Source organism: Giraffa tippelskirchi, chromosome 1 (assembly GCF_054371585.1).
Source record: "Giraffa tippelskirchi isolate mGirTip1 chromosome 1, T2T-mGirTip1v1.2.pri, whole genome shotgun sequence".
In the NCBI taxonomy this organism is placed as follows: Eukaryota; Metazoa; Chordata; class Mammalia; order Artiodactyla; family Giraffidae; genus Giraffa; species Giraffa tippelskirchi.
In genome coordinates this window covers 200,262,273-200,281,646 of record NC_137275.1, presented here as the reverse complement: position 1 = coordinate 200,281,646, position 19,374 = coordinate 200,262,273, and the positions used below count along the sequence as shown (strand labels likewise).

At 45.9% G+C, this 19,374-nt stretch overlaps 2 protein-coding genes and 1 long non-coding RNA gene across 6 annotated transcripts in view; 2 read left to right on the top strand and 1 right to left on the bottom strand.

Annotated features, from left to right (window-relative positions):
- Positions 1 to 2,160, top strand: part of BICD2 (BICD cargo adaptor 2) — a 55,986-nt gene extending 53,826 nt beyond the window's left edge. For all 3 annotated transcript variants that reach the window (XM_081523923.1, XM_081523932.1, XM_081523936.1), the window contains exon 8: positions 43 to 2,160. In XM_081523923.1, coding sequence (XP_081380049.1) covers positions 43 to 48 — 6 coding nt within the window. In that variant the 3' untranslated portion in view covers positions 49 to 2,160. The remainder of the gene's footprint in view (positions 1 to 42) is intronic.
- LOC145519674 (uncharacterized) lies at positions 1,822 to 11,792 on the bottom strand. The gene is made up of 4 exons (XR_014063837.1): positions 11,656 to 11,792; positions 3,476 to 3,630; positions 3,110 to 3,198; positions 1,822 to 2,236 (listed from the first exon to the last, which is right to left on the bottom strand). It is a non-coding gene; the product is annotated as an uncharacterized LOC145519674 (long non-coding RNA).
- A 188-nt stretch (positions 11,793 to 11,980) lies between these two features.
- IPPK (inositol-pentakisphosphate 2-kinase) overlaps positions 11,981 to 19,374 on the top strand; it is a 53,266-nt gene continuing 45,872 nt past the window's right edge. For both annotated transcript variants that reach the window (XM_081524355.1, XM_081524346.1), the window contains exon 1: positions 11,981 to 12,192. In XM_081524355.1, coding sequence (XP_081380481.1) covers positions 12,112 to 12,192 — 81 coding nt within the window. In that variant the 5' untranslated portion in view covers positions 11,981 to 12,111. The remainder of the gene's footprint in view (positions 12,193 to 19,374) is intronic.

The window sequence follows — 19,374 nt, the reverse complement described above, 5'->3', positions numbered from 1 at the left end:
GGTGACCAGTTCTAACACTGTCTTGTTTTCTCCCATTTTCAGCTGTAGAGTAGCTGCTGGGAGGACTCGGCCGCCGGCCCTGTCACACTGCAGCCCCCTCCCTTCCTCTCCCATGGGCCCACGCAGAGGAAGGAAAGGCAGCCTAAAAGTCCACTTAGAAACGTTTTTGGATATGCCACTGCAATTCTTTCAAAATAGCATTCCCCAAGTTTTTAATGGCAGAGGAAATAAAAGCTTTAATGTTGAGAATACCGCCAGCTGCTGCTTGGAAAGGCCTTTGTACAGGCGCTGAAGAACCTGCTTGGACAGCGACCACCAGGCTTGCTTAGGAACCCTCTAGAAACACTCACCACTGGGGTCTCCCTATTACAGATACTCCTTTTTTACCCAATCAATCTGTGCACTTTTGATATTTTGATATTATATTTGCTTCCTTAATCCCTGGCATAGAGATGGTCTCAGATGCCATAGTCTGTCTCGTGGTCCTGTAGCTCCCAACAGTGTGTTGGTCTGATATCAGCACATGGCACAGATGTGTCCTCCTAGCGTGTAGCTCTAGACTGTTTAGGTAAAGGCTTCAACCCGGTAAGGAGCCCGGCTAAATGTATCCACACTGTGGTTCAGCAGCCTTTTAGATTATACGGCATTGTGGTTCATGTTTGAAATTACAGATTTTAAATGCCATGTTCATTAAGAAATCCAGGGTATTCCGATTCTGGGGTTTTTCATATTGTATTATTATTATTCTTAGGAATAGTTCAGTGTAACAAGAAGAAAACTTGACCTTTGCTCTGGTTAAACAGTAAAAGGCACTTGAAAACAAAAAGATAAATTATTGAATGAGTAGTATTACCTACAAATTCCAGAATTTTCTGGGTTTTAGGACATTGTGAAGCATGACTGATTAACAGAATTTTATACAACTGTACCAGTGAAATTCCAAATTGGAATTGTTTTGTTACTCTGGTTGTTGTGCCAAATTGTGGTACACTTAGAAAATCCTACAGTCTTCGATTTTTAGGGTGTTCTATTTCAACACCTTTTTGTTAGTAATCATTGCCAGTAGTGCCTTCATCAGTTTAGGGAGGTGTCCCAGCGTAGTCTGTTCTCTAAAACAGACAGTAAAGAGCTATTTGGAAATGTTGAAGGCTGGTGTGGACCAGTTGGTGTGAACAAGCACACACCTTTGAACCTAAACCTGGGCACCTTCATTGAGGGAAAGAAAACAGCAATTGTGCAAAATTCTGTTAGTCAGTGATTCTTTACTGTGCAGATCCTTGCAAATTCAGGGGCTGAAAAAACGAAAGTGAGTACAAACCTTGAGTGTGCTTTGGGAACCAAATGGACTTTATGGGACAAGCTAAGCAAGCTATGTGAACAACACGCCACGTTTGTGAAGAGTGGGGTGGGTGGCAGGGGAGCCGGCACCGTCGGCCTCGTGCATTGGGGTGAGGGTTAGCCATAGTATTCTTTGCAAATGTGAGAGAGAGACATTATATATTCTCTTGCTTGGTGTAACTAATCACTGTTAATTTCAGGAAACAGAAGTCACTGAAGCTCCTTAGCAAACCAGATCTTTGTCCTGTCCTGATTTGCTAAGTGAGGTTGTGCAAATGGTCAAATTGGTACTTGAGGAGGAGGGATGAGAAAAAGTGTCCTTTCTTCTCCAAAATACAGGACAAATTATAATAATATAAGTAGCAAGAATAAAAGAATTCTGTTTCCTGGAATAAGCATTTTTATTCCTAGTTGTAGGGACCCCTATTTTTACCTTCTCTTACAGTGTTGATTCATAAGAAATAATGTTACATTTACAAAAACTTCATCTGTATGGGGTATTTATTTGCAATGATGTCTGAGTACTGTATTTTTCTGTGCATTACCTTAGTGTCAGAATGTTGTCTTTATTTTAAGATCATATGCATGTTCTCCTGCCAAGGAACTTTTACACAGACCCAAACAAACAAAAATGCCTTCAGATTTTGAGAAAATGAGGCACTGCATGGAAAAGGAATAGGAAGGGGAAATCAGTCACCAATTGGGACACAGACATATGGCACAAGTGTCTATAAAGCCAGTGCACATAGGAACAGTGGGCCTGGGTAAAGGGTCATTTTGGTAGGACCAATAAATAAAAAATAATAAAAAGACAAAGCACAAGACTTGTTCTCTGTGGCTGCTCTGACCCCCTGCTCCAGATGACTGTGGGTGCAGCAATGCACTGTAATTCCAGCACCTAAAACAAGAAAACTAGGCAGTCAGTAACCCTGGTGGTGGGAACTGGAGGCACCGGAGACCTATCTCAGGAGGCATGGGAGGGAGGAAAGACATGGCTTGCCTCCTGTGATGGGCATCAGGTATTGTGAACACCCAGCAGTGTGGCAGTGAGAGCACATTGCCTTTGTACTGTCCTGATCAGGAAGCAAAGAGATTTACATGACAAGCGGGTCCTCTGCCGTCCAAACTCTTGGTCTTTGTACCCCAGGAATGAATGGGTATAGGCAACAGGGGTTACTTGTTTGTCAACACAAAACCATGTTCATCTGCAGCAATGTGTTCAATACACTGAGCCCATCCCAGCTATTGCTTGTGACTGTGAGTGCAGGGTACAAATCATGTCTGAGGACACAGAAAGTCCTAGGACACTTTGCCACCTCTCCTTCTGACAGTCTCAGTCAGACCTAAGTGATTTCACCCAAACTTCAGGGCTTCCCTCTGGGAAGCTGTCTGAAGTCAGGGTCCTGCTGCCCTGTCATCTCCCCATGACCCCACCCTCCACCTGAAGTCTCCCTTGGCCTCATGGTCACTGAGAGGCCTGACAGTCCCCATCCGTCCTACTTTGGTAGTGTGAACCTGTGTTCAGTTGGAAACTTTCTTTCAAAAGAGACTGTTTTTCTAACTCAGTAGCTAGAAGAAATCTTCTTTCCCTCCTGGCCTGTCATCCCAACAGGCCTCTGGAAGAGGTTGGGAAGAAAGCCTGCAACAGATCTGGAGGAGGGGATATTGACACTGGGCTAAGCAGAGCAAGCCCTTTCATTTGGCCCTTGGTCCAGTCTTGGTCGTTGGGGTGTTTCATTTGCACAAGTGCAGATGCTGAGGTCTTCCCTACCCCTCAGTGTGCTTCGGGTCCTTGCACATGTGCTTCTTCATTTCACAGGTGGAGTGGCAGCCTCTTGAGTGGGTGGGGTCCCGCGGAGCCTGTGGGAAAGGGCAGTTGGAGCTGAAAGGCTTTCCATTTGGTTGTGCTTTCCAAGAGGGAATGTCCCTGTTGCCACTACCTCCTGCATCTCCCTACAGTGGTTTTCACCCTCACACCCAGCATGTTACCAGAGCTATAAACAACAGCACCAGCTTTGAGACCTTGCCTCCTACCTTTGGGAGCCTCCTGGGAAAACAGAGATGCCTACATTCTGACATCACTTGGGGTGAAATTTTGGCAGGGACCGGATGCCATCTGGTTTGCCTCTGTGCTTACCTTTCAGTTGTGTTCAAACAGCAGAGCTGGAAGAGCTGAGGAGCTGTGTGTTATCATCTTGTGGGAAAGTAAACTGGCTCTTGTGAGTTCACCTCAGTCATCCATGAACTGGATCCTTTATAAGCTCAGGTCCCTGGAGTGGAGCGCCCCCTTCCCTGAAACGTATACAGAGCTCCTCCTTCTAGGTGAAAGGCAATGCCATGGTACCTTATCCACAGAAAGAAAGGCTCCCTGCATGGACTCTGTGAGCACACCACCTCATGGGCCTCCATGAGAACAATAGGAATCACTGATCTCACATACACACACACACCAGGATTCCGTTTGTTCATCTCACTCTTAAGGAATCAAGTTTGTTTTATTTACCCTAAAGTGTTTGTGAAGTACAGTATATATACATAAGAGTGGAGCAAGTGTCCGTTGGCTGCATATTTCCAAAATGGACACACTGTGCAGCCACCATCCAGATGAGAAGCAAATGCAGGCAGGCAGTCTCCCAAAGCCCTCCTGCTTTCTGCACCCACTCCCAGGGATAATTTCCTGAGTCTGTCAGTGCAGGTCACTTGTGCCTTTTTCTGTACTTTACATAAATGAAATTGAAAGCATTAGTTGCTCAGTTGTGTTTGACTCTTTGCTACCCCATCTGTAGCCCGCCAGGCTCCTTAGTCCATGGAACTCTCCACGTGAGAATACTAGAGTGAGTAGCGATTCTCTTTTCCAGGGGATCTTCCTGACCCAGGGATTGAGCCTGGGTCTCCTGCATTGCAGGCAGATTCTTTACCGTCTGAGCCACCAGGGAAGCCCACTTTATATAAATGGAAGCATACAGTAGAGACCCAGACTTAAAATACACTTGCTTACCAGACTGCATTGATTTCTCATGCCATCATCAAAGATATAAAATCAGTTGAATGTAAAATAATGGGAAAAGGGTCTTCTTTGGTGGTCCAGTGGCTAAGAATCTGCCTTGCAACCCAGGGGACATGGGTTCAACCCCTGGTTGGAGAACTAAGATCCCACATGCTGAGGGGCAATTAAGCTTGTGTGCTGCAACTACTGAGCACACGCACCAACTAGAGAGAAGCTTGCGTGCCACTGTGAAGATCCTGCATGTCACAATTAAGACCTGACACAGCCAAATTAGAGAAATATTTATTTGTTTATTTAAAATAATAGGAAAATATATTCCATGCAAACAGTAGCCATAAAAGAACAGGAGTGACTCTACCAATATCAGACCAAATAGACTAATTTAGACAGAAATTATTACAGGAGACAAAGAAGAACACGTAATGATCAAAGAGTCAACTTAAGACTTCCTTTGTGGCACACATTCTTAAGGGCCAGCATTACCCTGATACTAAAGCCCAACAAGGACACTATAAAAGAAAATTATAAGCCAATACCCCAGATGAAGATAGATCAAAAATTCTCAACAGAATGCTAGCAAACCAAAAATTCAAGAGTGCATTAAAAGTTCATCAAGTTCAATTGGGATTTATCCCTGGGAAGTAAGAACCGTTCAACTTACATAATTAGTAAATGTGATACACGACATTAACAGGATGAAGGTAACTAACACACGATCATCTCAATTGAGGCAGAAAAGGCTTTTGACAAAATTCAACATCCTTTCACAATAAAAACAGCCAAGCTGGAACACAAGGGAACTACCTCATCGTAATAAAAAGCCATGTGAGATCCACAGCAAATATCATACGCAGTGGTGTAAGGCTTGAAAGCTTTCCCTCTGAGATCAGGAACAAGGCAAGGAAGCCTGCTTTCACCACTTTTATTCAACAGAATTGGAAGTTCCAGCAGAAGAAAAGTCATCCAAATTGCAAAGGATAAAGTAAAATTTTCTCTGCAGATGATCTCATATGTAAATAACTGAAAATGTTTACAGAAAATACTGTTATGATAAATTCAGCAAAATAGAAGGACACAAAGTCAATACACAAAAATCAGTTTTGTTTCCATACACTAACAATGAATAATATGAAAAGGAAATTGAGAAAGAAATCCCATTTACAGTAGCATCAAAAATAATAAATATTGGACTTCCCTGGTGGTCCAGTGGTTAAGAATCTGCCTGCTAATGCAGGAGACACAGGTTCGATCCCTGGTCTGGGAAGATTCCACATGCCATGGGGGCAACTAAGCCTGTGAGCCACAATTACTGCGCCCGTGCTCTGGAGCCTAGTGCCACAGACACTGAGCCCAGGTGCTGCAAGTACTGAAGCCCACATACCCTAGAGCCCATGCTCTGCAACAAGAAGCCACCACAATGAGAAGCCCACACAGCACATCTAGAGAGTAGACCTCACTTGCCACAACTAGAGAAAACCCGCGTACAGCAATGAAGACCCAGCACACCCCCAAAACAACAAAATTATAAAAATAAATACCTACAAATAAACTTGACCAAGGAGGTGAAAGACCTGTACACTAAAAAATATAAATCACCAATGAAAGAAATTGAAGAAGGCACAAGTAAGTGGAAAGAAAATCCTGTTTTATGATTGCAATAATTATTCTTAAAGTATCCATACTACTCAAAGCAAACTATAGGTTCAGTGAAATCTCTTATTAAAGTTCCAGTCCAGTTTTCACACACACACACACACACACACAAAATCTGAAATTTGTATTGAGCCACAATAAACCCTGTGTACCCAAAGTATTTTTGAGAAGAACAAAGCTGGAGGACTAACACTTCCTGATTTCAAACTACGTTACAAAGATAAAATGACATGATACTAGGACTTCTCTGGTGATCCAGTGGTTAAGACTGCACACTTTCACTGTGAGGGATGTGGGTTTGATCCCTGGTTGCAGAACTAAGATCCCACATGCTGTGCAGCGTGGCAAAAGAAGAAACAAATCAATATGCTTCTGTCATAAAAACAGACATTGATCAATGGAACTCTGTTTCATTAGAAAATCCACAGTGTCAAAAAGATATGACACTGAAAGATGAATTCCCTAGGTTGGTAAGTGCCCGATATGATCCTGGAGAAGAGTGGACAAATAGCTCCAGAAAGAATGAAGAGGCTGAGCAAAAGTGAAAAAAATGCCCAGTTGTGGATGTGACTGGTGATGGAAGTAAAGTCCGATGCTGTAAAGTACAGAATTGCATAGGAACCTGGAAGGTTAGGTCCATGAATCAAGGTAAATTGGAAGTGGTCAAACAGGAGATGGCAAGAGTGAACATCGACATTTTAGGAATCAGTGAACTAAAATGGACTGGAATGGGTGAATGTAATTCAAATGACCATTATATCTACTACTGTAGGCAAGAATCCCTTAGAAGAAATGGAGTAGCCCTCACAGTCAACAGAAGAGTCTGAAATGCAGAACTTGGGTGCAATCTCAAAAATGACAGGTTGATCTCTGTTCATTTCCAAGGCAAATCATTCAGTATCACAGTCATCCAAGTCTATGCCCAACCACTAATGTAGAATAAGCTGAACGGTTCTATGAGGACTTACAAGACTTAAAACTAACACCAAGAAAAGATGTCCTTTTTATCACAGGGGACTGGAATGCAAAAGTAGGAAGTCAAGAGATACCTGGAGTAACAGGCAAGTTCAGCCCTGGAGTACAAAATCAAGCAGGGCAAAGGCTGTTAGCAAAGGCTAACAGAGGTTTGTCAAGAGAATGCACCAGTCATAGCAAACACCCTTTTCCAACAACACAAGAGACGACTACACATGGACATCACCAGATGGTCAATACCGAAATCGGATTGATTGTATTCTTTGCAGCCGAAAATGGAGAAGCTTAATACAGCCAGCAAAAACAAGACCAGGAGCTGATTGTGGCTCAGATCATGAACTCCTTATTGGCAAATTCAGACTTAAATTGAAGAAAGTAGGGAAAACCTCTAGACCATTCAGATATGACCTAAATCAAATCCCTTATGACTATACAGTGGAAGTGATAAATACATTCAAGGGATTAGATTTGATAGATAGAGTGCCTGAAGAACTATGGACAGAGGTTTGTAACATTGTACAGGATGTGGTCAAAGCCATCTCCAAGAAAAGAAATGGAAAATAGCAAAATGGTTGTCTGAGGAGGCCTTACAAATAGATGAGCAAAGAAGAGAATCAAAAGGCAAAGGAGAAAAGGAAGGATATATCCATCTGAATGCACAGTTCCAAAGAATAGCAAGGAGAGATACAAAAGCCTTCCTAAGTTCCTAAGTGATCAATGCAAAGAAATAGAGGAAAACAACAGAATGAGAAAGACTAGAGATATCTTCAAGAAAATTAAAGATACCAAGGGAACATTTCATGGAAAGATGGGCACAATAAAGGACAGAAATGGCATGGACCTAACAGAAGCAGAAGATATTAAGAAAAGGTGGCAAGAATACACAGAAGAACTATACAAAAAAGATCTTAATGACCCAGATAAACACATGGTGTGATCACTCACCTAGAGCCAGTCATCCTGGAATCTGAAGTCAAGTGGGCCTTAGGAAACATCACTACAAATAAAGCTAGTGGAGGTGATGGAATTCCAGCTGAGCTATCTCAAGTCCTAAAAGATGATGCTGTTAAAGTGTTGCACTCAGTATGCCAGCAAATTTGGAAAACTCAGCAGTGGATTGATATTTTTGAAAGAATTGATGCTTTCAAACTGTGGTGTTGGAGAAGACTCTTGAGAGTCCCTTGGACTGCAAGGAGATCAAACCAGTCAATTGTAAAGGAAATTAGTCCTGAATATTCACTGGAAGGTCTGATACTGAAGTTGAAGCTCCAATACTTTGGTGACCTGATGCAAAGAGCCAACTTATTAGAAAAGAACCTGATGCTGGGAAACATTGAAGGCAGGATGAGAAGAGGGCGACAGAGGATGAGATGGTTGGATGGCATCACCGACTCGGTGGACTTCAGTTTGAGCAACTCCGGAAGTTGGTGACGGACAGGGAAGCCTGGCATGCTGCAATCCATGGGGTCGCAAAGAGTTGGACATGACTGAATTGAATTTCATATGCTAATGTGTGGGAGGTTTGGTTTATTCTGTCCATTTTGAGGAAGGGTTGGAGATTTCCAGGATTTGAGCCACTGCTCACTCCTTGGTCTTTTGACAGTGTCTTGGAACTATCATGGCCCCTCTGTGTGTGTCCTTTAGCTTGCTGATTGAGGATCAAGGTCTAGCTGGCTTGTCTGCCATCTTGGACCCATTTGATTCTAATCGGTTTATGTTGTGTCCTTGGGCTATGTCATTCTTTCAAAAGTTGTGCCCTGCCCCTTTGCCTCCTGTTACACATGGGGTCGCAAAAAGTTGGACACGATTGAGCGACTTTCACTTCATCTTGTGCTTGCTAGTGCTAGGTTGCTTCAGTCATGTCCGGCTCTTTGTGACCCATGGACTGCAGCCCACCAGGCTCCTCTGTCCACAGGATTCTCCAGGCAAGGATACTGGAGTGGGTTGATATGCCCTCCTCCAGGGGATCGTCCCCTCACTTCACTTCAACTCTAGCAACATTCAGTGCAGAAGCAGCTGTGAGACTATGGCTGTCCTCTAGGGAGCCAGACTTGAAAGAGATTTGCAACAAAATTGTAAAACAGTTGCCACTCTTTGTATTTTGGGGAAATATCACTTTTTAAAAGGGTAATGTTCCTTGATCCTTATCACATAGCCTTACCTGACTATGCAACCTTTCCCTACTCACAAGGGGTGGGGGGGCACAGTTCTTGAGGCACTAGCCTACTGTGTTCCTCCTTTCCCTGGCAAAGTAATAAAGCCACACTTTCTTTCTCCTCCATAAAAAATATATTAAAAGGTACTGTTTATTGCTTTAAAATGAAAATAATTTTAGAGCTTTGTTTTAATTTATGATAAACATATTATAATATAAATTTGTAGTATGGTAAACTACTATGGAGGAGACTTCTGAGAGTCCCTTGGACAGCATGAAGATCAAACCACTCAATGTTAAGGGAAATTGACCCTGAATATCCTTTGGGAGGACTAATGCTGAAGTTGAAGCTCCAGTATTTTGGTCACCTGATGCAAACAGTCGACTCATTGGAAAAATCCCTGATGCTGAGAAAGATTGAGGGCAGAAGGAGAAGAGGGTGTCAGAAGATGTGATGGCTGGATGCCATCACTGATGCAATGGACATGAACTTGGGCAAACTTCAGGAGATGGTGATGGACAAGGAGGCCTGACGTGCTGCAGTCCATGGGGTCCCAAAGAGTTGGACACAATTGGGCAACTGAACAACAAAACATGACTTGTGGGACTTAGTTCCCTGACCAGGAATTATACTTTAGCCCTTGGCAGTGAGAGTGTAGAGTCCTAACTACTGCACCACACCAGGGAATTCTTGTCAATCATTTTTTTAGAGTTTAAAATGGTCTTGAGAGTAAGAATTTGAGACCCACTTATCTAATTTAATCCTCATAGCACCTCTATGAGATCATCATTCCCACATCAACAGAGAATAAACTGAGGCCTGGAGAGGGAAGAGACCTGCCTTTTGTTTCACTGCCATTAAGTGGCAAGGGCAGAATTCAAACCTCCTGCTTAAAGCATATGCCTCAATATTCAGTGAAACCTATTCCTCCTGTAGGCAGATGGGGTAGGGAGGTCCCCAAAGAAAGAAAACCAAGCATGGCTTTCTTGACATAGAAGAAGCCATTTTTGGCATAAGCCATTTCTTTATCTAAGCCTGACAACAACTCTTGCCCTTGAACAGGTCTCAGTAATAATGATCTTAAGGTAATAATGTCATCAGGCACAAGAAGTTAACAATAGGAAAGATACTTTTATCAGTAGTAAAGACTCTCAGTTCTGTTTCAGTGGTAAAGATTAGTCTGAAGTGTCAGGTAAGTTGGGACCAAAGGGATGATATGAGTCGTCCAGTCCTGCATTTCACATGATGTACCCTGCATATAAGTTAAATAAGCAGGGTGATAATATACAGCCTTGACATCACTTTCCCGACAAAGGTCCATATAGTCAAAGCTATGGTTTTTCCGGTAGTCATGTATGGACATGAGAGTTGGACCATAAGACTGAGTGCTGAAGAATTGATGGTTTCGAACTGTGGTGCTGGAGAAGACTCTCGAGAGTCCTTTGGACAGCAAGGATATCCAACCAGTCAATCCTAAAGGAAATCAATCCTGAATATTCACCGGAAGGACTGATGCTGAAGCTCCAATATTGTTGTCACCTCATGCAAAGACTCATGGGAAAAGACCTTGTTGCTGGGAAAGATTGAGGGCAGAAGGAGAAGGGGGTGGCAGAGGATGAGAAGGTTGGATGGCATCACTGACTCAATGGACATGAGTTTGAACAAACCCTGGGAGATAATGAAGGAGAGGGTAGCCTGGCATGCTACTGTTCACAGGGTTGCAAAGAGTAGGACACGACTTAGTGACTGGATAAAAGGGATGATGTAGACCTTTTCTGCCTCTCATGAGTTCATCCAGTGGAAGTTTGCACTTTGACTGCCCAAAGCTCCTTTATGCTTAAAACCTCCTCAGTTGTCCGATTTGGGGAGACACTGGTTTGGGAAAGATTTCCGTGGATCTCCTTACTTGTTGCAAGTAACGAATCCTTCCTTCTCCCACTTTTTGGCTTGCTGCTGCTGCTAAGTCGCTTTAGTCGTGTCCGACTCTGTGCGATCCCATAGAAGGCAGCCCACCAGGCCTCCCCGTCCCTGGGATTCTCCAGGCAAGAACACTGGAGTGGGTTGCCATTTCCTTCTCCAGTGCATGAAAGTGAAAAGTGAAAGTGAAGTCGCTCAGTCGTGTTCGACTCTTAGCGACCCCATGGACTGTAGCCTACCAGGCTCCTCCATCCATGGGATTTTCCAGGCAAGAGTACTGGAGTGGGGTGCCATTGCCTTCTCCCTTTTGGCTTGAGACCCACCAAAAGGCAAACCCAGGTTTTCAGGTAACTCTTTGGCAAGAGTGCCATTTAGGAGTCCACTTGCCTCTTTAAACCACGTATCCTTATTTGTAAGGTGTGGACCACGATGTTTCTACTTCCTGGGACTACTGGTGTGATTCTGCATCGGATGATATTAACAATCCGATGAGTGAGAAATTTATCCCATTCTACAGAAAAGAAAGCTGAGGCTCATGATCCAGTGGTCTCCAACTTTAGAGACCACCCACCCCAGGTCCACCTGGACCGCCCCCTCCCCAGCTCCTACCTCTGCTGGGATCCCCTTGGCTGCTAGCCCGCCAATACAACGCCACCCACAACCCGCCTGGACTCCCGTTCACCAGCTGGCCACTTCTGGACGCCCGTGGGCCGCTGGCTCCTCCCGCTTGCCTAACTTCCGGCACCCAGGCCGGAAACCTCCCTTCAGAGTCTTAAGACCGCGCTCTGGAAGTGAGTCGCTGCGCCAGTACCTAAGATGGCCGCCAGCCCATCTGCCTCAGTGGACGATAGATGAGTAGCCGGCGAGAATCCGGAAGTTGCCCGGCTAGGCAGTGGCAGCTTCGGGGGCGTGGCTTCCGGTGGCCCGCGCCTGCGAGTCCCGGCGCTGGATATAGTGGAGGTGGCGGGTGACAGGCGTTGCTGCCCGGTCGGCGGCGGCTGGTGCCCAGGCAGACCAGCGGCCTCCAGCTCGCGGCCCCGCAAGGCTCCACGGCCGCACCGTGGGATGGACGAGGGGAAGATGGACGAGAATGAATGGCGGTACCACGGTGAAGGAAACAAGAGCCTAGTGGTGGCCCATGCGCAGGTGAGCGGTGGCCTGTCGGCGCGGTTCAGGGCCTTCACCCTACTCCCCGGGGGGTTACGCGTCCCCCAATAGCCCCTTCAGCTCAGGTCGGTTCTGCATCCCCTCAGCACCGACTACCCCCGGATCGGTTTCCCAGCAGCCCTTCTCCCTATCGGTTGCGCGCTCCCCGAGTGTCACTGCCTCTCGGATAGATAAGTTTCGCCTCCCCCCAGAATCACTATCCTGTCGGGTCTGGTCTGCCTCCGATTTGTGTCACCGCCTTCCCCCAGATCAGTTCCGCGTCTCCCCAGAGCTCTCCTCCTCCCCCTAGGTTGGTGCCGTGTCTCCCCAGCATTCCCCTCCATCCAGATCGGTTCCCTGTCCCTCCAGTGTTATCTCCGCCCCCCCCCCCCCCCGGTCTGTTCCGTGTCCTCCCAACGGCCCCCGTCCTGGTCTCACACGGGACCGCCTCCGACTGCCCAGATGCGGTGAGGACGCTCGGTGTAGTCTTAGGCAAGATAGAGGTTACGGGCAAGCTCGGGAGGAACAAGCAAAGTGCTTGGGGTGCTTGAACTCCCCAAGCACCGAGGGAATTCAGCCTCTGAAATGCAGGGAATTGCTGTTTTCCTACTGCTGTTGTTAACATTAGTGGAGCATTGTCTACAGGTTCTTCTCCAGAATCTTTTAGAATTTAAAGAATTTCCCTTTCTTTATTCATTAAGGATGAGAGTTTCAGAGAGTGCAGTAAGGACTCTCAGTGAGTTGAATCCAGGAAGAGAAGCTTGTGGGTTTGTGTAAAGGCCCGGATCTCTCTGACATCTTGCTGTCTGATTCAACCAGGCAGGAATGTGATGGGCTGGGGGAGGAACCAATAGGTGTCATTGAGGGCTTAAGAGGATGGGAGTTGCATTTACACAGAGCTGGGCGGAATCCTGGTTCTACCACTGCCTGGCTTAGGTTCGAGTTTCTGTATTTGCCCAGTGGAACTGGTAACAGAATCCCATTTGTGGAATTGCTAGAAAGATGAGCTGGACAAGTTATGCAAATGATAACTATCATCCTCACTTGGCTCAGTGGTTAGGAGCTCTGACCCAGCCCAACAGCTCCTACAGGGTGATTGGCGCAGGAGCTGAGTGATGTCCTGCTCTTTTGTTCCTGAGCTGGGTGCACTGGGGCAGCTGTAGGGTAAGCTGCAGTCACCCAGGTGGCCCCTGTGTTCTGCATTTTGTTACCCATTAGCACTGTTGGGAAACTGAAGAAGTGAGACTGCAGGCTTTGCTCAAGATCTTTAGGATAATTAATAATTGACAAGGCTTAACCTGAAGCATTCTGTGTGTAGTCTGCTGGGCCTCATTGTGTTTCAGGGTTGGGCAAAGCACCGGATATTCCAGCATGAGTCCCTTTTGTTGTTTGAATATTGTGTGACCCCCTGCATCCTTTCACAATTTAAATACTCATATTCCAATTCCTCAGTAAGACTACATGGTATATCTTCATTTTATGTAAAGCTAATTAAAACTTCTTTTAGCTAATGAACTGAGTTTCAAAAATAGCATCAGATAAAGGAGCAATTTCCAGACTCAGAGTAAAACGACACCAGGCCTTGGGCACTCAGATGCCTTCTCCATTGTCCCTGACAAGCATGTGTCCACTCTCTAGGGCAGCTGCCCCTTCCCTTGTTGCCCAACTCCAGTTGTTAAGGTCATGTTTCTTTTTCCTTTAGACTGAGTCATCAGGCTACTCTGTTACCTGTTCTCATCATTCTTTATTTTAAATCTAAATCTTTGTCACTGTGCTCATTCCTGCTTGGTGATTCTTATCATTGGAAGATTATGATCACAAGCAGTCTTGTAAGAGAACGTTCCCACCAAGTGAAGGCACTGAGTAAAGGGAGAATTATGCCCCTTGTGTATTGAGAAACTTCTGGGCTTTGCTTGGGTCTTGAGGACCAGGAAGGAAGAGGGAGCCCTGGAAGGCAGCTTTCAGGGTCCACTGTGCCCAAGGAGAGGGGGTGTGTGTGTGAGTGGGATAGAAGAAGGTGGATGAGTGAGAACATGTATTCCTGCTCCCATGGGTGGACTCTCCAGACCCACCTCATTCATTCTAAAGTAGAGTGTGACCCTTACCAGGCTTCATTCAGACTGGGAGATGGTCACTTCCTCAGAGAGGGCATCATCTACTTTCAGAATTGAAAGTTCCTTAAAAAGTGATGAGACAGTCAATCCTAAAGGAGATCAGCCCTGAATATCATTGGAAGGACTGATGCTGAAGCTGAAGCTTTAATACTTTGGCCACCAGATGCAAAGAACTGGCTCCTTGGAAAAGACACTGAAGCTGGGAAAGATTGAAGTCAAGAGTAGAAGGGGGCGACAGAGGATGAGATGGTTTAATGGCATCACCAACTTGATGGACACGAGTTTGAGCAAGCTCCGTGACTTGGTGATGGACAGGGAAGCCTGGTGTTCTGCAGTCCATGGGGTCGCAAAGAGTCAGACACGACTGAGCAGCTGAACTGAACTAAAAAGTGATGAGTCCATCCCCTGTCCCTTCCCGTGTCAAAGCCTGACATACCTTCAGCAACCCAGTCCTAAGGTCTGGCATCTGTACTGAAGGAACGTAGGATGAGTCACAGTCAGTCTTCCAGCTTGTTGGGTTGGGAGGCTTCTGGGAGCACAGGACTTGCCGAAAATGGAACCTGGATATGGAGGAGTTAGGTGCAGGCCCAAGGAGGGCTGTAGTGTGAGGATGTATTCAGGGTTGGGCAGGAAGAGACGACTGAATGGTAGGCCGGTTCTTGACAGGTTGCTGTCAACTTTCCCATGGCCCAGTGCTCAGCATCCTTGGCACCGGCTGTGCAATTTAACCTTTTCCCAGGCACTTGTCCTTGGCCCTGGCACGCCCTGGCACCAGCCCTCTGCAGTGCTCAAAGGCTGAGGCCAACTTGGCTCTGTACGCTAGTGCCTGGAGTCCCTGGCACTGACCCTGTGGGGGGTCTTGGGCAAGGGAATTTCCATTGTGGGTACATACTTTCCTTTCCTTACTGCAGCCTGAGGGTGCTGTCACTTGTTCTAGAAAGTGCACCGTACTTCTGCTCATGCTGAATTGTGGTTGTGAAGCCCAGGGCAGCCCTCAAGTGCTCTGCTGCAAAGTTGGATTTCTCTCCGGGTAGTGTTGCTTTTACATCTGCAGTGACCCTTCTTCACCTTGGTCTTGTTGGTTTTGGCTTGGCGGCCTGTCCTGTGAAGGTCACTGTAAGACTGGTTTGTTACTTGATCTCTTAAGTGCCTTCAGTGGGGGAAGTCACCCAGGGCGGGCCAGGCAGAGGTTCCTCCCCAGTCACTGAGCTGCACCCCCAGCTCCCCTCACCTCTGGGATGCAGGGGAAGTAGGGGCCCACTCTCTTTATCACACTAAGCTGTTGTGATATTTTCCTCCTTATTGACAGAGGTAACATAAAAGACTTGGCAACCGAGATCTTTTATCAAAAGTTTGTTCCTGATCTTTCAGGGTTTATGTCCTTTCTAAGATTCTGATTGGGCTTCAGATTGTTTCTGCAATTGTTTTGTTCCCTGGGATGTTTGTGTGGGCCCCAAAGATGTGGGGTTCAAGCAGTCAGGGGCTGTGTGTTTCTGTTTTGTGTTTTAGGATTTCTGATTTGTAAATCATACTTCTTAATGGAGATATTGGAAGCAAATAAGAGTTGTTCTTTTTTTTTTTTAAAGACATATTTCCAAATCCTGGACTTAATTTTCTCCTGAATCTAGTGGAAGTTTAGAAATTTTAATGTTCTGTTGCCTATAGTATTTTTTTAGACAACTAACTTATTCTGTACTTGAGGTTTTTAATGGTATTCACACAGGTTGATAAAGCTGATGAGACTTCTTTCTTGGTGACGTCTCATTGAAGAACTCTGCATGTAGCCCTGTCTTTATTCTTGGGATCACCTGCAGTTGAATGGTTAGGATTTGGTTCTTCCAAGACATTCTCTCTTTGGTGGTTTTCAGTCCTGGCCTTGGTGAGTGCTGAGCTCTGCCTTTCTGGCATTTGGAGGTCTGCCAGTCTAGGCCTGGTATCCTAAGGTGGCATGGTCACTTCCCCCACCCTGATGATAACCTTCTTCCTCCTCAGTCAGAACTCAGTCAGGACAGCGGCTGCCCCTTTTACCAGGAAGGTAAGCAAAGTTTCTCTGTGCTGCAGAAGAACAAGACCACAGCACTGGGTCACCCACCCCTTGGTTTGTTTGGACATCTGCTCTGTGGCCATCATGTGGCCTTGGAGGGCCTGGGACTTTAAAGCCTCCCCTTGGACTTTCATACTTCTGTCACCCTCACTGTACTTTACATGCACTTGTGGTTTGTCTTTACAAAACATTCTGCTTCTCTTCTTGCTGTTGGATTTTCCATCTTTTAGAAACCTTCTGAGCACCTCTTCTGCTGCAATCCCTGAGTGTCCTGTCTGTAAATGCCAACTGGGCTTACACTTCCACTGTCCTGTCTCCCACCTCATAACTTGCGTCTGTGTCTGCTTCAGGCCTGTGGCAGCTGTGGGTCCATACAGACAGATGAAACTTGGGAAGGAAAGTGCCCTTCCTAGTCCAGGCACCTGCTGTCCCCACTTCCTGTCTGGCCTCCCTTCAGAGTCTTGGGCTCCTGTCTGTGAAATGTCTCACCTCACCCTCCATCTGTTCTGTCTGAAGCTGTCAGCCCCACACTGTCCCACACCTTGTCCCTCTTATCCCTCTTTTGGAACTGCGGTGTGCTTCTGGTTATTTCAGTGGACGCAAGTGACCTGGCTTGATATTCTATCACAGGTATTCTGGTGGAAGATCTGGACAATGGCTGGGTGGGGTGTTTGTGAGTGGTGGCCTCACCAAGAAGCAGGGCTGAGCCATTTTGGGGTGCCTGGGGCAGCACCCTGAGGCTCTATTCTTCTGTTGCTGTGTTTATCTGTCTCCTTTTCCCTTGAAAGTTGCCTAATCTCTGCTTCCCTGGGGTTTTCTTGGGGTCCTGTCCTGGGTAATATCCTCACTCTGGAGGAAGACTTGACTTAGGCTTGTCCTCCAGCAGCAAGGCTTCAGCAGCTTATCACGTCATACCTTACCTTTGCCGAGAGGTCCTGGAGTCTTAATTCCGCCCACGAGTTTCCTCCCTTGGGCTTCACATGGGTAGATGACCCTCTTAATATATTGTTTTTGTATTCTTTTATTTCTATTTAATGCCAACCATTAGTTCCTCTCACCGCCCCAGAAAATAGAGAATATTAGAAGGAAGAAAGTAAAAAGCATCCAGCATTTCCCTACTAGTAAAAATAATTTTTGTTAACACTTGATGCACTTCCTTCTATAGCATGTTTTTATTGAATACTGAAGAATGGTATCTGTCTGTTTTTGTCTTTTCTCTCAACTCTACAGCATAAATGTGTAGGTACTTCTTCACACACACACAAAAGGCTGCAGAGCACCGGGCAGCCAGAGTTCCTGTGCTGTCAGACATTCACATGGTTGAGCTTTTAGAGCTGTTATGAGCCAGACTTTGCTGACGTCTTGGTATTCGATGACTTGGATGGGTTTTCAGAGGGGATCAAAGAGCACGTCCTAGGTCCTGGCACATAACATGCCATTCCTCCCCCACCATAGCCTGGGACCCTCACTGAATGCTTTCTACTCTTTTTAAATTTATTTATTTTTGGTTGCACTGGGTCTTTGTTGCTGCGTGTGGGCTTTCTCTAGTTATAAGGAGTGGGGCCTACTCTTCCTTGGAGAACACAAGCTCTGGGGCCCACAGGCTTCATTTGTTGGCAGCATGCAGGCTTAGTAGTGGCAGCTCATGGGTTCTAGAGCAAGTTCTAGAGCACAGGCTTCATAGTTGTGGCGCATGGGCTTAGTTGCCCCATTGCATGTGGGATCTTCCCCGAGCAGGGATCAAACCTGTTTCCCCTGCATTGGCAGGCAGATTCTTAACCACTGGACCACCTGGCAAGTCCATTTCCTTCTTTTATAAGTAGAGTGTTATATACATTTTGAGATTGTTTAATGTGTGTGTGTATTTATTTGTGTCATTTCTCCATTCACTGACTTTTTCAGTCTTGTTGAAATCTTTGGTTTTCATCTAGTGTTTCAAGGCATAAGAGAGCACACCACACTTTTCTGTCCTAAAGGACAGAAGAGGTGTGGGCCCCACGTAAGATTCCCTGTCCTGCTTTGGAACAGGGAAGAGCTGCCTCTGCCCTGGACCAGGCAGAAACTCTTCTTAAGCCCCTCTTCTTAGTCTCATCCCTTTTTCTTCATGTTCTTAACATTTATCCTAGACACTATGAAGGAGGTATGTTTTAAACATCTGGTTTCAGATGTTTAAAAAGAAAGGAGTTGTTTGCTTCACAACTGGTTAAAACTTTGTGAGCTGGCAGGGCCCTGGTGCTTACCAGATTAGGTGTTCATTTGGGCTCCTTCATGGGAATCTCCCTGTGGGCAGTTGCATCATTCTTGCTACACACTATGGGTGGCCCTTGAACTAACCATGTCTTTATGCCAACCAGGGTGGGTAAGGTTGATTTCTCATCTTTTCTCTTCTGTCCACTTGAATGGGTGTTGCCTGGTCCCATGGCTGGCCTTGGGGCATGTCACAGGGCCACCAACTCAGCCCAGTCAGACCCTCACAGGGGGCAGTTAGTGCTTGCTGTCCAAAACAGGTGTGCCCACTGAGTGCTTGTGTTTGTGGAGACTGGCCTTCAAGGCTGACACTGCAGCTTCTGTGAGCCAGTTTCTGGTGAGTTTTAAATGATAAATAGGTCAGTAGAGAAAGCAGTTTTCCTTAAAGCAGACACAACATGACACTCAGAATTTCTTAGTAAGTCTTGAGAAATAGTGGAGTCCAGGTAAAAAGTGAGTGTACTTTTAGGGGCCCGAGTTTCTGGGAAGTTGCCTAGAATTAAGGTTTCTGCATTATCAACTTTTGTTTTTCCTTGAATTTTGATGGAATCCTTGGCCAGTTGATTCCCATGATTGAATACTGATGTCTGCCTGGATTTGAGAAGGGTTAGAGATGGTTGGATGGCATCACTGGACTCAATGGACGAGTTTGAGTAAACTCCAGGAGTTGGTGATGGACAGGGAAGCCTGGTGTGCTTCAGTCCGAGGGGTCGCAAAGAGTCGGACATGACTGAGGGACTGAACTGAACTGAACTGAGGGGTAGGTACATGCCCTTG